The 21,069-nt window shown below is 42.4% G+C and overlaps 1 protein-coding gene across 2 annotated transcripts in view; it reads left to right on the forward strand.

Annotated features, from left to right (window-relative positions):
• Nucleotides 1–2,076: 2,076 nt before the first annotated feature.
• The window catches only part of LOC111961739 (phosphatidylserine decarboxylase proenzyme, mitochondrial), a 56,493-nt gene continuing 37,500 nt past the window's right edge, over nt 2,077–21,069 (forward strand). Inside the window, exons 1-3 of one of the 2 annotated variants that reach the window (XM_023984236.2) lie at nt 2,077–2,174; nt 11,838–11,908; nt 15,110–15,285. In XM_023984236.2, the coding sequence (XP_023840004.1) occupies nt 2,110–2,174; nt 11,838–11,908; nt 15,110–15,285 (312 nt within the window). In that variant the 5' untranslated portion in view covers nt 2,077–2,109. Of the gene's footprint in view, nt 2,175–11,837; nt 11,909–15,109; nt 15,286–21,069 lie in introns of those variants that run through there. The other variant, XM_023984240.2, reaches the window with a different exon arrangement.

The raw sequence follows: 21,069 nt of genomic DNA on the forward strand, positions 1-21,069 counted from the left end.
GTTAGCTAATTGGCATGTGTTGATAAAACATGTTTACTGGAGAACTGAGACGAAGTAGAGACTCTGGACAGGGTGGATGAGGTTTAATTAAATGCAATTTATTCAGAGGTAAAGATATCTGAAATAGCGTGCACGGACCCTTTTCATCAAGCTCAAATGGAACTATCCGAAAGAAGCCCAGATAACAGAGTGCATATACATTTTATACAGTACAGAAAGTAGGTTGAGTCTGGAAGTTCTGGTCCTCTGGTTGGTTCTGATGAGTTGGGCGAGGTCTCCTTCAGGCCAGTATCACTGTCCCATTGGCTCTGAGTAGAGTTCTTTGTCTTCAGAAATGTTCAGCTAAAACAGGAGATTAGGTGTGTGCGTAGATGTTCCTATTTTGACATTTCTGTGTGTCTCTGTAAAATGTTCAGACTGAAGAGGAGTTTTTGTGTGTGCGAAGATGTTCCTGTCTTATCTGTGTTTATGAAAGGTTTACGTCAGCCCTCTGTCCTTGGGTATGTGTGTGTCTCAGTTTCTCGTGATATGCAGTACCAGGCACCACTTTTCTTATCAGTCTTTATGAAAAGGCCTGTGTCAGCCATCTGTCTCTGGGTGTGTGTGGGTCTCCGTATCTGCTATGAGTTTGTGAGAAACCCTGTTTGGAAAGAAGTTAGTTATAACAATGTATTAGCAAATATGCTTGTGTTATAATAAATGATATTTATTACAAATGTCACGGTGACATCCTTTTATTTATTTTTATTAAACTAGGCAAGTCCATTAAGAACTAATTCTTATTTACAATGACAAACTACCAGAAGGCAAAATGCCTCCTGCGGGGACGGGGGCTGGGATTAAAAATAAAATATAGGGCAAAACACACATCACGACAAGAGAGACACCACAACACTACATGAAGAGAGACCTAAGAAGACAACATAGCATGGCAGCAACACAACATAGTACAAACATTATTGGGCACAGACAACAGCTCAAAGATGCAAGAAGGAAGAGACACCAATACATCACGCGAAGCAGCCACAACTGTCAGTAAGAGTGTCCATGATTGAGTCTTTGAATGAAGAGATGGAGACAAAACAGTTTGAGTGTTTTTTGCAGCTCATTCCAGTCGCTAGCTGCAGCGAACTGAAAAGACGAGCGACCGAGGGATGTGTGTGCTTTGGGGACCTTTAACAGAATGTGACTGGCAGAACGGGTGTTGTATGTGGAGGATGAGGGCTGCAGTAGGTATCTCAGATAAGGGGGAGTGAGGCCTAAGAGGGGTTTATAAATAAGCATCAATTTACCCTTAGCTTGCATCCTTATGACGTATCCTTATGAATACTAACTGTCATCACAGATGACTGAGCAAACCAATATACAGTTAAAAGTATATTTTCTACCATCGCCAAAGGACCTAACTCTAGGAAGCAATTTCCATTGCAACGGAATTCGCCGGGAAGTCCAATCTCTCGCGGTATTTCAATGGTAAATCTCGCCACAACCCCTACTCAAATTTCGAACAATGAGACAAGAAATTTATCCGGATGTGACTGGAAGTGGGAGAAGATAGAGCGAGATGGATTTTGCCCGACATTCTGCAAATTGTCCCATCGATTAAACATTTGATCTGAATAGTTTTCTGTTTCGAAAACGAAAAGACGTTACGAGTAGAGTGGACTAAGTTCTGTAGATTTTACCCTTTTTTCAAAGTTTCTAAAAATGTCGTTGTTTAGAAGGAATGCAAGCGCGAATGAAGAAATGGCACACGCGCACCTCACAGAGTATGCGTTCCCTAACGGAAATATGCAAATACATGCTAGAACGCCCCAATAGGCTCTCACTAGCTCGTGCTTGGCTCTGCCCACCTTCTTGCTCGTTCTGCCCACTATGATTAATTTGCTCCTATAGGAAACAACAGGCTGTGGTCTATCTTGGGTTAGTTATACAAATCTTTACCATACTCTTTGGCACAATCAGACACAGTGTTACAGTATCACAATCCATTAGGTGGCGACAAAGACCTCCAGCTAGGATTAATATTTGTCTTGCGAAGACGAAGAAGCTTTCCTCAATACCGAGTTCCGATTGGTTGTTTACACGAGCGTTCTACACACTCACAAGATGGCAGCGTCCTTAGGAAAGTTGTGCTGTAATCAGCTGCCACTGACAGCGAGGAAAATTGGCAGGTAATGTTGTAATTTGCTTGTGAAAGTTTATTTGGCAGAATGATGTTGCTATTCCAATGCATGGTGGCTACACCATTGGAAGAGTCATAATATAATTGTGTTGATGGGAGTAAATGAACACCGGTTTGCTCACTTCACAGGTTCTTGCGGCTAGCATTAGCCACATAACTAACTCTTATGATGCCAATGTCTTGTCACTCGTGTCAAGAAGATTTTATATCTAACGTTACTACTAGTCAGTAATATTTGTGTTGTTTACAACCCCACCTACTATGTTATGATTCTGCATTGTGACAGTGCCACTAACAGTTTAGTGGTTTGGCGACCATGCTGGCAGGAAAAAGATGAATGTACTTTTGGCGCAAAAATTTGAACTGGTGGGAGAGTATGGTGTTTGTAACGCCAGGGTAGTCGATTTGATTCTCGGGACCACCCATACTAGACATCCTGCTTCGATGTAGGCCGTCATTGTTCCTAATGGGATCCCCCCCCCTTTTTTAAATGTCCACCTAAAATGACATACCCAAATCTAACTGCCTGTAGCTCAGGAGCTGATGCAAGGATATGCATATTATTGATACCATTTGAAAGGAAACACTTTGAAGTTTTTGGAAATGTGAAATTAATGTAGGAAAATATAACACCTTAGATCTGGTAAAAGATAATGCAAAGGAAAAAAACGTTTTTTTTGTACCATCTTTGAAATGTAAAGCCATAATGCATTATTCCAGCCAGGTGCAATTTATACTTTGGCCACTAGATGGAAGCAATATGCAAAGTTTTAGACTGATCCAATGAACCATTGTATATCTGTTCATGTTGTATCAAGACTGCCCAAATGTGCCTAATTGGTTTTTTGATACATTTAAGTACATTATTGTGCACTGTCCTCAAACAATAGCATGGTATTCTTTCACTGTAATAGCTACTGTAAATTGGACAGTGCAGTTAGATTAACAAGAATGTAAGCTTTCTGCCCATATCAGATATGTCTATGTTCTGGGATTTTATTTCGTTTCTTACAACCTCATGCTAATCACATTAGCCTACGTTAGCTCAACTGTCCTGCAGGGAGGGACACCGATCCTGACTTGCCTAGTTAAATAAAGGTGTTTTAAAAATACATTTTTTTAAATCGGCCAAATCGGTGTCCAAAAATACCGAATTCAGATTGTTACGAAAACTTGAAATCGGCCCTAATTAATCGGCCATTTCTTCCTAACAAAGACAGCCAACTTCGCCAAACGGGGGATGATTTAACAAAAGCGCATTTGCGAAAAAAGCACAATCGTTGCACGACTGTATCTAACCATAAACATAAGCCTTTCTTACCATAAGCCTTTCTTAAAATCAATACACAGAAGTATATATTTTTAAACCTGCATATTTAGCTAAAAGAAATCCAGGTTAGCAGGCAATATTAACCAGGTGAAATTGTGTCACTTCTCTTGCGTTCATTGCACGCAGAGTCAGGGTATATGCAACAGTTTGGGCCGCCTGGCTCGTTGCGAACTAATTTGCCAGAATTTTACGTAATTATGACATAACATTGAAGGTTGTACAATGTAACAGCAATATTTAGACTTAGGGATGCCACCCGTTAGATAAAATATGGAACGGTTCCGTATTTCACTGGATTCGACCATATTAATGACCAAAGGCTCGTATTTCTGTGTGTTATTATGTTATAATTAAGTATATGATTTGATATTTGATAGAGCAGTCTGACTGAGCGTTGGTAGGCAGCAGCAGGCTCGTACGCATTCATTCAAACAGCACTTTCGTGCGTTTTGCCAGCAGCTCTTCGCAATGCTTCAAGCATTGAGCTGTTTATGACTTCAAGCCTATCAACTCCCGAGATTAGGCTGGTGTAACCGATGTGAAATGGCTAGCTAGTTAGCGAGGTGCGCGCTAATAGCGTTTCAATCGGTGACGTCACTCACTCTGAGACTTGGAGTAGTTGTTCCCCTTGCTCTGCAAGGGCCGCGGCTTTTGTGGAGCGATGGGTAACGATGCTTCAAGGGTGGCTGTTGTCGATGTGTTCCTGGTTCAAGCCCAGGTAGGGGCGAGGAGAGGGACGGAAGCTATACTGTTACACTGGCAATACTAAAGTGCCTATAAGAACATCCAATAGTCAAAGGTATATGAAATACAAATGTTATAGAGAGAAATAGTCCTATAATAACTACAACCTAAAACTTCTTACCTGGGAATATTGAAGACATGTTAAAAGGAACCACCAGCTTTTATATGTTCTCATGTTCTGAGCAAGGAACTTAAAAAAAGTTAACTTCACTTTTACTTTCTTCTCCAACACTTTGTTTTTGCATCATTTAAACCAAATTGAACATGTTTCATTATTTATTTGAGACTAAATTGATGTATTATATTAAGTTAAAATAAGTGTTCATTCAGTATTGTTGTAAATGTTATTATAAAAATTGGCCGATTAATCGGTATCGGCCTTTTTTGGTCCTCCAATAATTGGTATCGGCGTTGAAAAATCATAATCGGTCGACCTCTAGTGCGCACTGTCACTGTGTCCGTTTCCATCTTGTCCAGCAGTGTACAGTGGGGCAAAAAAGTATTTAGTCAGCCACCAATTGTGCAAGTTCTCCCACTTAAAAAGATGAGAGAGGCCTGTAATTTTCATCATAGTACACTTCAACTATGACAGACAAAATTAGAAAAAAAAATCAGAAAATCACATTGTAGGATTTTTTATGAATTTATTTGCAAATTATGGTGGTAAGTATTTTGTCACCTACAAACAAGCAAGATTTCTGGCTCTCACAGACCTGTAACTTCTTCTTTAAGAGGCTCCTCTGTCCTCCACTCGTTACCTGTATTAATGGCACCTGTTTGAACTTGTTATCAGTATAAAAGACACCTGTCCACAACCTCAAACAGTCACACTCTAAACTCCACTATGGCCAAGACCAAAGAGCTGTCAAACAAAATTGTAGACCTGCACTAGGCTGGGAAGACTGAATCTGCAATAGGTAAGCAGCTTGGTTTGAAGAAATCAACTGTGGGAGCAATTATTAGGAAATGGAAGACATACAAGACCACTGATAATCTCCCTCGATCTGGGGCTCCACGCAAGATCTCAAGATCAAGATCAAATCTCAAGATCAAAATGATCACAAGAACGGTGAGCAAAAATCCCAGAACCACACGGGGGGACCTAGTGAATGACCTGCAGAGAGCTGGGACCAAAGTAACAAAGCCTACCATCAGTGACACACTACGCCGCCAGGGACTCAAATCCTGCAGTGCCAGACGTGTCCCCTGCATGTCCTGGCCCGTCTGAAGTTTGCTAGAGAGCATTTGGATGATCCAGAAGAAGATTGGGAAAATGTCATATGGTCAGATGAAACCAAAATATAACTTTTTGGTAAAAACACAACTCGTCGTGTTTGGAGGACAAAGAATGCTGAGTTGCATCCAAATAACACCATACCTACTGTGAAGCATGGGGGTGGAAACATCATGCTTTGGGGCTGTTTTTCTGCAAAGGGACCAGGACGACTGATCCGTGTAAAGGAAAGAATGAATGGGGCCATGTATCGTGAGAGTTTGAGTGAAAACCTCCTTCCATCAGCAAGGGCATTGAAGAAGAAACGTGGCTGGGTCTTTCAGCATGACAATGATCCCAAACAACTGTCATAGTTGAAGTGTACCTATGATGAAAATTACAGGCCTCTCTCATCTTTTTAAGTGGGAGAACTTGCACAATTGGTGGCTGACTAAATACGTTTTTGCCCCACTGTATGTAACATTTCACGTAAACCCTGTTTCTTGTCTGCATCGAAGTAGCGGTCCTTGTACATAGCATGAGCATGGTGGTGACAGAAATCAAATGAAATGTATTTATATAGCCCTTCTTACATCAGCTGATATCTCAAAGTGCTGTACAGAAACCCAGCCTAAAACCCCAAACAGCAAGCAATGCAGGTGTAGAAGCACGGTGGCTAGGAAAAACTCCCTAGAAAGACCAAAACCTAGGAAGAAACCTAGAGAGGAACCAGGCTATGAGGGGTGGCCAGTCCTCTTCTGGCTGTGCCGGGTGGAGATTATAACAGAAAGGCCAGATGTTAAAATGTTCATAAATGACCAGCATGGTCAAATAATAATAATCACAGTAGTTGCCGAGGTGCAACAAGTCAGAACCTCAGGAGTAATGTGCAGTTGGCTTTTCATAGCCGACATTGAGAGTACCTCTACCGCTCCTGCTGTCTCTAGAGAGTTGAAAACAGCAAGTCTGGGACAGGTAGCACGTCCGGTGAACAGGTCAGGGTTCCATACCGCAGGCAGAACAGTTGAAACTGGAGCAGCAGCACGGCCAGGTGGACTGGGACAGCAAGGAGTCATCATGCAGTAGTCCTGAGGCAGGGTCCTAGGGCTCAGGTCCCTCGAGAGACAGAAAGAGAGAATTAGAGAGAGCATACTTAAATTCACACAGGACACCGGATAAGACAGGAGAAGTACTCCAGATATAACAGACTGACCCTAGCCCCCCGACACATAAACTACTGCACATAAATACTGGAGGCTGAGACAGGAGGGTCAGGAGACACTGTGGCCCCATCGATGAACCTCGGACAGGGCCAAACAGGCAGGATATAACCCCACCCACTTTGCCAAAGCACAGCCCCCACACCACTAGAGGGATATCTTCAACTTCCAACTTACCATCCTGAGACAAGGCCGAGTATAGCCCACAAAAGTCTCCGCCAGGGCACAACCCAGGGGGGGCGCCAACCCAGACAGGAAGATCACGTCAGTGACTCAACCCACGAAGTGACGCACCCCTCCAGGGACGCATGGATAGCACCAGTAAGCCAGTGACTCAGCCCCTGTAATAGGTTAGAGAAGAGAACCCAGTGGAAGAGAGGGAACCAGCCAGGCAGAGACAGAAGGGCGGGTCGTTGCTCCAGAGCCTTTCCGTTCACCTTCACACTCCTGGGCAGACACACTCAATCATAGACCTACTGAAGAGATGAGTCTTCAGAAAGACTAAAGGTTGAGACCGAGTCTGCGCTCTCACATGGTAGGCCGACATCCATAAAAAAGGAGCTCTATAGAGAAAGCCCTGCCTCCAGCTGTTTGCTTAGAAATTTAGGGACAATTAGGAGGCCGCGTCTTGTGACCGTAGCGTACCGAGGTAATTACGGCAGACCAAATCGAAGATAGTAGGAGCAAGCCCATGTAATGGCTTTGTAGGATAGGCAGTAAAACCTTTGAAATCAGCCCTGTGCTTAACAGGAAGCCAGTGTAGGGAGGATGCACTGGAGTAAGATGATCACATTTGGTTCTAGTCAGGATTCTAGCAGCCGTATTAGCACAACTGAGTTTATTTTGTGCTTTTATCCGGGTAGCCGGAAAGTAGAGCATTGCAGTAGTCTAACCTAAACGTAACAAAAGCATGGATTAATTCTTCTGCATCATTTTGGACAGAAAGTTTTGATTTTTGCAATGTATCGTAGATGGAAAAAGCTGTCCTTGAAACAGTCTTGATATTTTCGTCAAAAGAGAGCAGGGTCCAGAGTGACGCCGAGTGTCCTTCACAGTATATTTTGAGACGACTGTACAACCATCAAGATTAATGTGTCGATTCAACAGAAGATCTCTTTGTTTCTTGGGACCTAGAACAAGCATCTCTGTTTTGTCCGAGTTTAAAAGTAGAACGTTTGCAGCCATCCACTACCTTATGTCTGAAACACAGGCTTCTAGCGAGGTCAATTTTGGGGCTTCACCATGTTTCATTGAAATGTACAGTTGTGTGTCATCCGCATAGCAGTGAAAGTTAACATTATGTTTTCGAATAACATCCCCAAGAGGTAAAATATATAGTGAAAACAATAGTGGTCCTAAAACGGAACCTTGAGGAACACCGAAATGTACAGTTGATTTGTCAGAGGACAAACCATTCACAGAGACAAACTGATATCTTTCCGACAGATAAGATGTAAACCAGGCCAGAACTTGTCCGTGTAGACCAATTTGGGTTTCCAATCTCTCCAAAAGAATGTGGTGATCGATGGTATCAAAAGCAGCACTAAGGTCTAGGAGCACGAGGACAGATGCAGAGCCTCGGTCTGACGCCATTAAAAGGTCATTTACCACCTTCACAAGTGTAGTCTCAGTGCTATGATGGAGTCTAAAACCAGACTGAAGCATTTCGTATACATTGTTTGTCTTCAGGAAGGCAGTGAGTTGCGGTGCAACAGCTTTTTCTAAAAATTTAGAGGAATGGGAGATTCGATATAGGCCGATTTTAGTTTTTTAATATTTTCTGTGTCAAGGTTTGGCTTTTTCAAGAGAGGCTTTATTACTGCCACTTTTAGTGAGTTTGGTACACATCCGGTGGATAGAGAGCCGTTTATTATGTTCAACATAGGAGTGCCAAGCACAGGAAGCAGCTCTTTCAGTAGTTTAGTTGGAATAGGGTCCAGTATGCAGCTTGAAGGTTTAGAGGCCATGATTATTTTCATCATTGTGTCAAGAGATATAGTACTAAAACACTTGAGTGTCTCTCTTGATCCTAGGTCCTGGCAGAGTTGTGCAGTCTCAGGACAACTGAGCTTTGGAGGAATACGCCGATTTAAAGAGGAGTCCATCATTTGCTTTCTAATGATCATGATCTTTTCCTCAAAGAAGTTCATGAATTTGTTACTGCTGAAGTGAAAGCCATCCTCTCTTGGGGAATGCTGCTTTTTAGTTAGCTTTGCGACAGTATCAAAAATACATTTCGGATTGTTCTTATTTTCCTCAATTAAGTTGGAAAAATAGGATGATCGAGCAGCAGTGAGGGCTCTTCGATACTGCACGGTACTGTCTTTCCAAGCTAGTCGGAAGACTTCCAGTTTGGTGTAGCGCCATTTCCGTTCCAATTTTCTGGAAGCTTGCTTCAGAGCTCAGGTAATTTCTGTATACCAGGGAGCTAGTTTCTTATGACAAATGTTTTTAGTTTTTAGGGGTGCAACTGCATCTAGGGTATTGCGCAAGGTTAAATTGAGTTCCTCAGTTAGGTGGTTAACTGATTTTTGTCCACTGACGTCCTTGGGTAGGCAGAGGGAGTCTGGAAGGGCATCAAGGAATCTTTGGGTTTTCTGAGAATTTATAGCACGACTTTTGATGCTCCTTGGTTGGGGTCTGAGCAGATTATTTGTTGCGATTGCAAACGTAATAAAATGGTGGTCCGATAGTCCAGGATTGAGGAAAAACATTAAGATCCACAACATTTATTCCATGGAACAAAACTAGGTCCAGAGTATGACTGGGACAGTGAGTAGGTCCAGAGACGTATTGGACTCCGAAAGCCTTTTGGAGTGGGTCTGTGAACTTTTCCATGTGAATATTAAAATCACCAGAAATTTGAGTATCTGCTATGACTACAAGGTCTGATAGGAATTCAGGGAACTCAGTGAGGAACGCTGTATATGGCCCAGGAGGCCTGTAAACAGTAGCTATAAAAAGTGATTGAGTAGGCTGCATAGATTTCATGACTAGAAGCTCAAAAGACGAAAACGTCATTTTATTTTTGGTAAATTGAAATTTGCTATCGTAAATGTTAGCAACACATCCGCCTTTGCGGGATGCACGGGGGATATGGTCACTAGTGTAACCAGGGGGTGAGGTCTCATTTAACACAGTAAATTCATCAGGCTTAAGCCATGTTTCAGTCTGGCCAATCACATCAAGATTATGATCAGTGGTAAGTTCATTGACTATAACTGCCTTTGAAGTGAGGGATCTAACATTAAGTAGCCCTATTTTAAGATGTGAGGTGTCACGATCTCTTTCAATAATGGCAGGAATGGAGGAGGTATTTATTCTAGTGAGATTGCTAAGGCGAACACCGCCATGTTTAGTTTTGCCCTAGGTCGAGGCACAGACACGGTCTCAATGGGGATAGCTGAGCTGCCTACACTGACTGTGCTAGTGGCAGACTCCACTAAGCTGGCAGGCTAGGTCGAGGCACAGACACAGTAAAGAGAGAATGCCACCGAATCGCTTGTTCATAGCCTGTGTCGGCAGTTTTGAGGAGCAGGCGTTTCAATGCATGACAGAGGGTATCACGTCTGCTGCAGGCGTAGTTGATGAGCTTATTTCTCGAGTCAGTTGTTCGAATGGAGTTAGCTAGTGTTTTCATGTTTCCAAATTTCAATAAGGGCATCAGTGGTATGACAACCAGCACATTCATGAGCATGTAATATGACTTTCCTCAGTACGAAATCCTCGACAACCCACTGTGCTGTCAGACTCGACATGCTCATTGGGGCTGATATCTCTGGTCCAAATGTCAGTCGTGAAGTGACGCTATTACTGTGTAACTCCGGTAGGGCAACATCTGAAAAATAGCGCACTTGGTAGTGTGTACCAGTTGGCGAAGGCCAACATCACCCACGACAGAGAACGGTTTATTGTCAAGGGAAATTAGTTCCATTATCTTGGCTTTAATGGATTTCGCGTTTGAGTTGTTTCGCTGAAATGTTCTTACTCTTTCAAATGACTGCTGGACTTATTGATTGCTTGCTCTGCACAGCAGACATTGTGGGCTAGGTTAGGAATGCTGTGTAGCGCTACATTTTACGTGGCATCATTACATCATGTACCTACATTATATAGGTATGCACGTCAGCTTTGACATCGGTTTTGCACATTGCCGTTAAACTAGACATCGAGCCGATGTTGTCATTTTTAGCTAATATCGTCCGATTCCGATATATTCACCGATATATTGTGCATCTCCAATCTCAACATCAACTGTTCAAAGGAGACTGCGTGAATCAGGCCTTTATGGTCAAATTGCTGCAAAGAAACCACTACTAAAGGACACCAATAAGAAGAGACTTGCTTGGGCCAAGAAACATGAGCAATGGACATTCAACCAGTGGAAATCAGTGGATTGTCAGTGGATTTGTCAGTGGAAGTCCAAATTTGAGATTTTTGTTTCCAACCGCTGTGTCTTTGTAAGACGCAGAGCATGTGAACGGATAATCTCCGCATGTGTGGTTCCCACCGTGAAGCATGGAGGAGGTGTGGTGGTGCTTTGCTGGTGACACTGTGTGATTTATTAAGAATTCATTGCACCCTTATAACCAGCATGGCTACCACAGCATTCTGCAGTGATACGCCATCCCATCTGTTTTGCGCTTAGTGGGACTATCGTTTGTTTTTCAACAGGACAATGACTCAACACCCCTCCAGGCTGTGTAAGAGTTATTTGACCAAGGAGAGTGATGGAGTGCTGCATCAGATGACCTGGCCTCCACAGTCATCTGACCTCAACCCAATTGAGATGGTTTGGGTTGTGTTGGACCGCAGAATGAACGAAAAGCAGCCAACAAGTGCTCAGCATATGTGGGAACTCCTTCAAGATGATTGGGAAAGCATTCCTCGTGAAGCTGGTTGAGGGACTTTGAATAATCTAAAATATTTTGATTTGTTGAACACTTTTTTTTGTTACTACATGATTCCATATGTGTTATTCCATAGTTTTGATGTCTTCACTATTATTCTACAATGTAGAAAATAGTAAAAAATAAAGAAAAACCTTTTGACCGGTACTGTATATTGTATCTCCGATCTCTTAATGTGGTATTGGGATAGTTATTGAAATATATAACTAGAGTATGTGCTTCTGTCTGCCTGCAGTGGCTGGCTCCACTTCAGAGCACAAGGAGCCGGACAGTTTCATCCAGGGCCATGGCGTTCATTATCCAGTGGTGAGTTTCACACTGACATCCTCACACAACAGTCCCAGACAAGACCCAGGCTTTTACAACCAACATGGTGACTGGGGCTGTCAAACACTCTTAGACTACATTCCCATTAGTCTCTGTGCTAATAAGATGAACATGCTCAGTGGTAGTAAGTAGTGTGTTAACCAAAAGTAAAGTGGCATTACTGCTATCCTGTATCACTTAAACTCTCTTTAAAACACCTTCAGACCCTTACTAGTGCATTACTCCAATGGCGTCACAGCGCCATCTCTCCTCTGACACCAGTGTAGCAAATTCAGAAACTGAGGTGCAAATTGTAGTACCGACTTACTGAACATTCCAATGGCCTTAGTAGGTGTATCAATCAGTTGCTATAGTATTCTTTTGACAAAGCCATATATTTTTTATATTTTACAAGACATTTGAGTCTTAAGTTGTGCGCTAATGGATTACACGCAGTAATGTAGTGGGTAAATGCTTGTGCAAAATAACAAAAGGTTGGTAAACATTTACCCTCTACTACACCTCTGGTTACACCACAATGGTTTCAGTGTGCATTGATGCAAAAATCGAGACATAAATTGTTAGGCCTAGATATTATTCTACGTTTGGCGCAACCACCCTGGGCTGTGGGATTGCCAAACACTGGTCTATTAATTGTTCATATTAGAGCTTCTCTCATTCTAGCCAGTACATTATCAGTAAAAACTTTCACAGACACAAATAATTACATAATTTGTGAGTCAACTCTATCACACTATCCAGCGAGTAGCCTAGGCCTAGGCCATTGTCTCAACTCAGTAATTAGTCTACCAGGTTCTATGGTTTATTTATAATAACATAATAACATGACGTGCACATTTAGCTACAGTAGGAATTATGATAAAAATATATACAGTACCAGTCAAAAGTTTGGACACCTACTCATTCAAGGGATTTTCTTCATTTGTACTGTTTTCTACATTGTAGAATAATAGTGAAGACATCAAAACTATGAAATAACACATGGAATCATGTGGTAACCAAAAAAAGTGTTAATCAAATCAAAATATTTTAGATTTTTCATAGTAGCCACCCTTTGCCTTGATGACAGCTTTGCGCACTCTTGGCATTATCTATGCTTTTCCAACAGTCTTGAAGGCGTTCCCACATATGCTGAGCACATTTTGGCTGCTTTTCCTAGGGCCCTTGGAAATCTGTTTTATTCTTTTCCAAATGTTGTTGTTTTTTTGTAAATTTTTCTGGAATTCTGTGTTTTACGATTTACGCTAATTTTATCATCAGAAAGAATGTCTATTAATATGAATGAATTAAACGTCAACAATTTAATAAGATATAACAGTAAATGTGTAATGATGCAACACAACAGTGCACTATTTTTTTATCAAGTCAAGTGCTTCAATACAGAGTTCTACTAAGTGTTTCATTATAAATTGAAAAAAAGTAATGCAAGAATCTAGTTTACAATGCAGCAACCTTCTCCTCTGTTTCCAGCTGGCTGAGGATGTTTGTGAATGCCTGGGATGATAACTTTTCTGCCAACAAAAACTCTGTACAGATGAACATGCTCTGCATGGTACTTCACTGCCTCAAACCAGCTATTCCAACTGGAGCTCACTGCTTCAGGAGGAGCCTTGGCCTGCACAAACTCCTTCATAATGAGGAAGCTCACCCATCTTCTCTTTCCATGTCACAACTTCAGAGAAGTATTTGTAGTGTTGCCAGGTCTCACCCACCATATTGATAACATGGCAGAGACAGGTTACATGGACACTGTTGGGCATCACTTCTTTCAGAACCTCCTTCTATGCCTTCAGGCAGTAGGAGGCATTATCTGTGACCACTGCCCAGGCATCATTCTGGTTCAGATGGTTGCTGTGGAGGGAGGTTAGCATAGCTTGGGAAAACGTTGAGTCGTTGCATCGGTCCATGAAAATGACATCCAAATGACATCCAGGCCAGGTCATCTGATGCACCGCTCCATCACTCCTCCTTGGTCAAATATCCCTTACACAGCCTGGATGAGTGTTGGGTCGTTGTCCTGTTGAAAAACAAATGATAGTCCCACTAAGCGCAAACCAGATGGGATGGCATATCGCTGCAGAATGCTGTGGTAGCCACGCTGGTTAAGTGTGCCTTGGATTCTAAATAAAGCACACAGTTTCACCAGCAAAGCACCATCACACCTCCTCCATGCTTCACGTGGGAACTACACATGTGGAGATCATCTGTTCACCTACTCTACGTCTCACAAAGACACGGCGGTTGGAACCAAAAATTTCACATTTGGCCTCATCAGACCAAAGGACAGATTTCCACTGGTCTAATGTCCATTGCTCATGTTTCTTGGCCCAAGCAAGTCTCTTCTTATTATTGGTGTCCTTTTAGTAGTGGTTTCTTTGCAGCAATTCGACCATGAAGGCCTTATTTCACGCCGCAGTCTCCACTGAACAGTTGAGATGTGTCTGTTACTCGAACTCTGTGAAGCATTTATTTGGGCTGGAATTTCTGAGGCTGGTAATTCTAATGAACTTATTCTCTGCAGCAGAGGTAACTCTGGGTCTTCCTTTCCTGTGGTGGCCCTCATGAGAGCCAGTTTTATCATAGCGCATGATGGTTTTTGCGACTGCAGTTCTTGAAATGTTCCGGATTGACTGACCATATCTTAAAGGAATTATGGACTGTTTCTCTTTGCTCATTTGAGCTGTACTTGCCATAATATGGACTTCGTTTTTTACCAAATAGGGCTATCTTCTGTATACCCACCCCTACCATGTCACAATACAACTGACTGACTCAAAACGCATTAAGGAAAGAAATTCCACAAATGTACTTTTAACAAGGCACACCTGTTAGTTGAAATGCATTCCAGGTGACTACCTCATGATGCTGGTTGAGAGAATGCCAAGAGTGTACAAAGCTGTCAAGGCAAAAGGTGGCTACTTTTGAAGAATAAAAAATTATATTTTGATTTGTTTAACACTTTTTTTGGGGGGGGGGGTACTACATGATTCCATATGTGTTATTTCATAGTTTTGATGTCTTCACTATTATTCTACAATGTAGAAAATAGTAAAAATAAAGAAAAACCCTTGAATGAGTAGGTGTGTCCAAACCTTTGACTGGTACTGAATATGCAAGACTTGTTATGGAAAGAACTGTAACTGTTCCTAATATTACCCTTGTGTTATATGCATGGTGCAGGGCGACAGCGGTTCAATGCAGCCTCTCTCGGCCTTCAGGCTCGCAGCAGGCCCTTTACTCTCCTCATCGCCACTGGCGGAGGCTACATGGGATACGACCAGTACGGCCGCTACAAGGACCGGGAGCTAACAAAGATTGGTATCGAGGTGCCTCCACGCATCGCCAATGAAACCCAGGTAGGGAGAACTTCTGGGGTCAATCTACTGTATCTTTGGACCTAGTCATGGTCCCAGGTACCAGGATGGGTATTATGGAGAACAATATCACAGGTGTTCTTATGCTTGCTGTCAACACTAGTTCAGCCCATTGTTTACTGATTGAACTTAAATGGCCTAATCAAAGGAAAATCCACACCCGGTATGATTTGTGCACCGTGCTTTTTCAGTCCCTACATATAATACACTTTTATTGGTCACACACACACATATTTAGCAGATGTTAGTATACGGGTGTAGCGACATGCTGGTGTTCCTAGCTCCAACAGTGCAGTAATATCTAACAATTCATAACAATAAACACACATCTAAAAGTAAAATAATGGAATTAAGAAATATATAAATATTATGACAAGCAATGTCGGAGTGACATTGACTAAAATACAGTAGAATAGAGTATATACAGTTGAAGTCGAAAGTTTACATACACCTTAGCCAAATACATTTAAACTGAATTTTTATCAATTCCTGACATTTAATTCTAGTAAACATTCTCTGTCTTAGGTCAGTTAGGATCACCAATTTATTTTAAGAATGTGAAAAGTCAGAATAATAGAGGAGGATTATTTATTTCAGCTTTTATTTCTTTCATCACATTCCCAGTGGGTCAGAAGTTTACATACACTCAATTAGTATTTGGTAGCATTGCCTTTAAATTGTTTAACTTGGGTCAAACGTTTCGGGTAGCCTTCCACAAGCTTCCCACAATAAGTTGGGTAAATTTTGGCCCATCCCTCCTGACAGAGCTGGTGTAACTGAGTCAGGTTTGTAGGCCTCCTTGCTCGCACACGCTTTTTCAGTTCTGTCCACAAATTCTCTATAGGATTGAGGTCAKGGCTTTGTGATGGCCACTCCAATAACTTGACTTTGTTGTCCTTAAGCCATTTTGCCACAACTTTGGAAGTATGCTTAGGGTCATTGTCCATTTGGAAGACCCATTTGCGACCAAGCTTTAACTTCCTGACTGATGTCTTGAGATGTTGCTTCAATATATCCACATAATTTTCCTCCCTCATTATGCCATCTATTTTGTGAAGTGCACCAGTCCATCTTGCAGCAAAGCACCCCCACAACATGCTGCCATCCCTGTGCTTCACGGTTGGGATGGTGTTCTTCGGCTTGCAAGCCTCCCCCTTTTTCCTCCAAACACAATGATGGTCATTATGGCCAACAAGTTCTATTTTTGTTTCATCAGACCAGAGGACATTTCTCCAAAAATTACGATCTTTGTCCCCATGTGCAGTTGCAAACCGTAGTCTGGCGTTTTTAATGGCGGTTTTGGAGCAGTGGCTTCTTCCTTGCTGAGCGGCCTTTCAGGTAATGTCGATATAGGACTTGTTTTACTGTGGACATGGATACTTTTGTACCTGTTTCCTCAAGCATCTTCTCAAGGTTCTTTGCAGTTGTTCTGGGATTGATTTGCACTTTTCGCACCAAAGTACGATCATCTCTAGGAGACAGAACGCGTCTCCTTCCTGAGAAGTATGACGGCTGCGTGGTCCCATGGTATTTATACTTGCGTACTATTGTTTGTACAGATGAACGTGGTACCTTCAGGCGTTTGTTTCATCCTTGGGATCAATTTCCAGACTTGTGGAGGTCTACAATTTCTTTCTGAGGTCTTGGCTGATTTCTTTTGATTTTCCCATGATGTCGAGCAACGAGGCACTGAGTTTGAAGGTAGGCCTTGAAATATATCCACCGGTACAACTCCAATTGACTCAAATTACGTCAATTAGCCTATCAGAAGCTTCTAAAGCCATGACATTATTTTCTGGAATTTTCCAAGCTGTTTAAAGGCACAGTCACAACTTAGTGTATGTAAACTTCTGACCCACTGGAATTGTGATACTGTGAATTATAGTAATTAATTGAACAAAATTACTTGTCATGCACAAAGCAGATGTCCTAACCGACTTGCCAAAACTATAGTTTGTTAACAAGAAATGTGTGGAGTGGTTGAAAAACGAGTTTTAATGACTCCAACCTAAGTGTATGTAAGTTACGACTTCAACTGTACATATGAAATGAGTACAGCAGTATGTTAACATTATTGAAGTGGTCAGTGATTCTATGTGTATATAGGGCAGCAGCCTCTAGGTTGCAGGGTTGAGTAGCCGAGTGGTAGCCCGCTAGTGATGGCTATTTAATAGTCTGATGGCCTTGAGATAGAAGCTGTTTTTCAGTATCTTGGTTCCAGCTTTGATGCACCTGTACTGACATCTCCTTCTGGAAGATAGCGGGGTGAACAGGCCGTGGCTAAAGTGGTTGATGACCTTGATGATCTTTTTGGCCTTCCTGTGACATCGGCTGCTATTGGTGTCCTGGAGGGCAGGCAGTGTGCCCCTGGTGGCGCTTTGGGCAGACCGCACCACAGTCTGGAGAGCCCTGCGGTTGCGGGCGTTGCAGTTGCCATACCAGGCGGTGATACAGCCCGACCGGATGCTCTCAATTGTGCATCTGTAAAAGTTTGAGTCTTAGGGGCCAAGTCAAATTTCTTCAGCCTCCTGAGGTTGAAGAGGCGTTGTTGCGCCTTCACCACACTGTCTGTGTGGGTGGACCATTTCAGATCGTCAGTGATGTGTATGCTGAGGAACTTGAAGCATTTCACCTTCTCCACTGCGGTCCCGTCAATGTCGATAGGGGCGTGCTCCCTCTCCTTTTTCCTGAAGTTCACGATCAGCTCCTTCATTTTGTTGAGGAAGAGGTTATTTTCCTGGCACCATTCCGCCAGGGGCCTCACCTCCTCCCTGTAGGCTGTCTCGTCATTGTTGGTAATCAGGCCAACTATGGTCGTGTCGTCTGCAAACTTGATGATTTGAGTTGGAGTCGTTTGTGGCCACGGCGTCATGGGTGAACAGGGAGTACAGGAGGGGGCTGAGTACGCACACTTGTGGGGCCCCTGTGTTGAGGATCAGTGAAGTGGAGGTGTTTCCTGCCTTCACCACCTGGGGGTGGCCCGTCAGGAAGTCCAGGACCCAGTGCATATGGCGGGGTTCAGACCCAGGGCCTCGAGCTCGATGATGAGCTTGGAGTGTACTATGTTGTTGAAGGCTGATCTATAGTCAATGAACAGCATTCTTACATGGATCTTCCTCTTGTCCAGGTGGGATAGGGCAAACTCCACCTCTATTTGATACCTCTGGATGCTGAGAAGTGTGTACAGAGCTTAGACTCAAAGGATGTGTGTGTGATTGAGCTTGGGTGTGTTTGTCTGTCGGACTCCATTTGTGTCCTTCCTTCATGATGCTGATCTTTCTTTTCTTCCTGCTTGTCTGTGTTTTGATGCTCTGTTGCAATGTCTGTATTTTGTGGATTCTCAGAGAATATTTTTGGGGTGTCGCCATAACGGTTCCTTTCCCAATAGTTGAAATGTACCTTCCCCTGGGTTCAAGATGAGCAGCTTTTGCTAAAGTAATTGCTTTCACCTGAAAACATTTTCAGTTCTGTTAAACCTATGGTTTTGCCTACAGTGCATCCGGAAAGTATTCATTTTTTAAATGATTAAATGTTTTTCATCAATCTACACACTACTCCATATTGACAAAGTGAAAACAGGTTTTAGACATTTTTGCAAATATATTAAAAAATATAAACAAATTTACATAAGTATTCAGACCCTCTGCTATGAGGCTCGAAATTGTGCTCAAGTGCATCCTGTTTCCATTGATCATCCTTGATGTTTCTACAACTTGATTGGAGTCCACCTGTGGTAAATTCAATAAATTGGACATGATTTGGAAAAGCACACACCTGTCTATGTGACCCGTTTCAGGAAACTAGGGCTGCATTCCAAACACTTTAAGACACCCTATCCCCTCAGCCCTCAAATTAAGTGGACACTTCTGATGACGTATCATGACGTCTGACGGGTATACACTTGCAGGGCATGAGGCGAGGGAGGAAGGAAGGATTATTAAATGGACCGCCCTTGCCCGGAAATTCGTCTAAATTCGTCTAATAGCTTGTGGGTGCTTTATATGCGCTACAGTCAATTATGATTGCATTTCTACTTATATTAATAACTATATAATTATTAATATATGCCTACTGTATGATAGCTAGCAAATTAATTGGCTAACTAACATTAGCCTGCCTAGCTACTTCTGAAGAAGGAAAATGTTATATTTCTACGATTTCCAATAGCCAACCAAACAAAAACATCATTGCTTTTATGAGACGTGTTTGTGCATTAGTAGCACAATTTCTAACTTATTTACTTACACTTGTATGTTGACTCCATGTTGAGGTTTTAAGTTTTGGCTGACTTTTCTTAGGGGATGTACAGTCATCGCAAATTGAATTGTGGAGCGTTTCAGGCTCCGAAGTGAACATAATTGTACATTCGTAAACTTAATTTAAAAACGAGGGCTGAGGGGCTTACGTTGCAAGCTTCCCTTGCTTAGCTAATCATTTGGACCGACGACAAATATGGCCGCGGGGATTCCCCCGAGGGCTGAGGGCTGTCTACTTTGATTTTGAAACGCAGTATGTCGCGGGCCACTACTTCTACTACAGTAGAGCCGTTCGAACGTAAACTTTTTATTTTATCAAAATGCGATTTTTTGGGGGGGGCAGAAAATGCCTTCTCAAACATGTGAACTTTCATGTGCCTTAACAAACTTGTATGCCATCTGTAAATACGAATAAAATTGTTAAATTACGAGCCTAGTTGGTTTAGCCACAGAAAGACAGCAATCTTCCCACTAGCCATGATTGGCTGAGATAATGAGAAGGCTGGTCATGCCGAGAGATGAGTTTGGATTGGTCTGCCATATAGCACACTTCTGTCTATTTGAGCTGGTCAGTATTTCTAGGTAATTTTGTCTAACACGACTTTTAATTTTTTTAAATTAAAACTGCATATGTGTTGCTCTCCACTTTCTGGAGGACTGAGTTTTAAAATCAGTGGAATTTGAGTATGATAGCTAAGGACATGGAGAAAACACTTGTCTTCTTCAAACCAAGGGCAACCATGGCATCCGAGAGGAGACGCATCCAACCATGAAAGATGTATACGGACGGGTAAGATAGTCTAGCTAGCTACATTTTCAGATATTACACGTTTCTAATTTTGACAGAGCCATTTGGTTGGCTAGCAATAGCCTAATATTAGCTAGCTAACATTGAACCTGGTTGGTTAGCAACCTGCAGATTCATGCAAGGAAGTAACGTCATGAGTTATTATGGTTCATTGTTTACCTAGCTTGCTAACGTTACGTGTATGACCTTATTATTCGTATTATGGTTAGTTGTTTACTTGTTTTAACAAAAGACTCCACTATGCAAGTAACCATTTCGGGTGCATTTTTAAATACAGTCTGGCCATCTACTGTATTTTCAGAGCACTCTAGTCGGAGTGTGCCAGAGAGCGCTGAATAACTGATGAATTTACGAACGCTCCACGCCCGTTGAATATGGCGGGTGTCAGTAAAAGTCAGCAAAAAAAGCGTAATTAAATTGTTGCCAGCAGCACAGTTAGTCACCAACACTCTGGATAACATGAAAACAGCCTAACCGGCTCTGCTACGGTGAGTAAAATGGTCAGTGGGGTGTGTTCTCATTCTGTCTGGAAGTAGCTAGCGAGCTAGCCAATGTTAGCCAGTTAGCTTGGGTGTTTGACTGCTGTTGTGAGGTCAGAACGTTCGGATCAACTTTACTCATCGGCCAGAGCATCCGGTGTGCGCACTGAACGTGAAATGCTCTGAATTTATGAAAGGACAATCTGACATCACAGTTGCAGTC

Source organism: Salvelinus sp. IW2-2015, linkage group LG4q.1:29 (assembly GCF_002910315.2).
Source record: "Salvelinus sp. IW2-2015 linkage group LG4q.1:29, ASM291031v2, whole genome shotgun sequence".
In the NCBI taxonomy this organism is placed as follows: Eukaryota; Metazoa; Chordata; class Actinopteri; order Salmoniformes; family Salmonidae; genus Salvelinus; species Salvelinus sp. IW2-2015.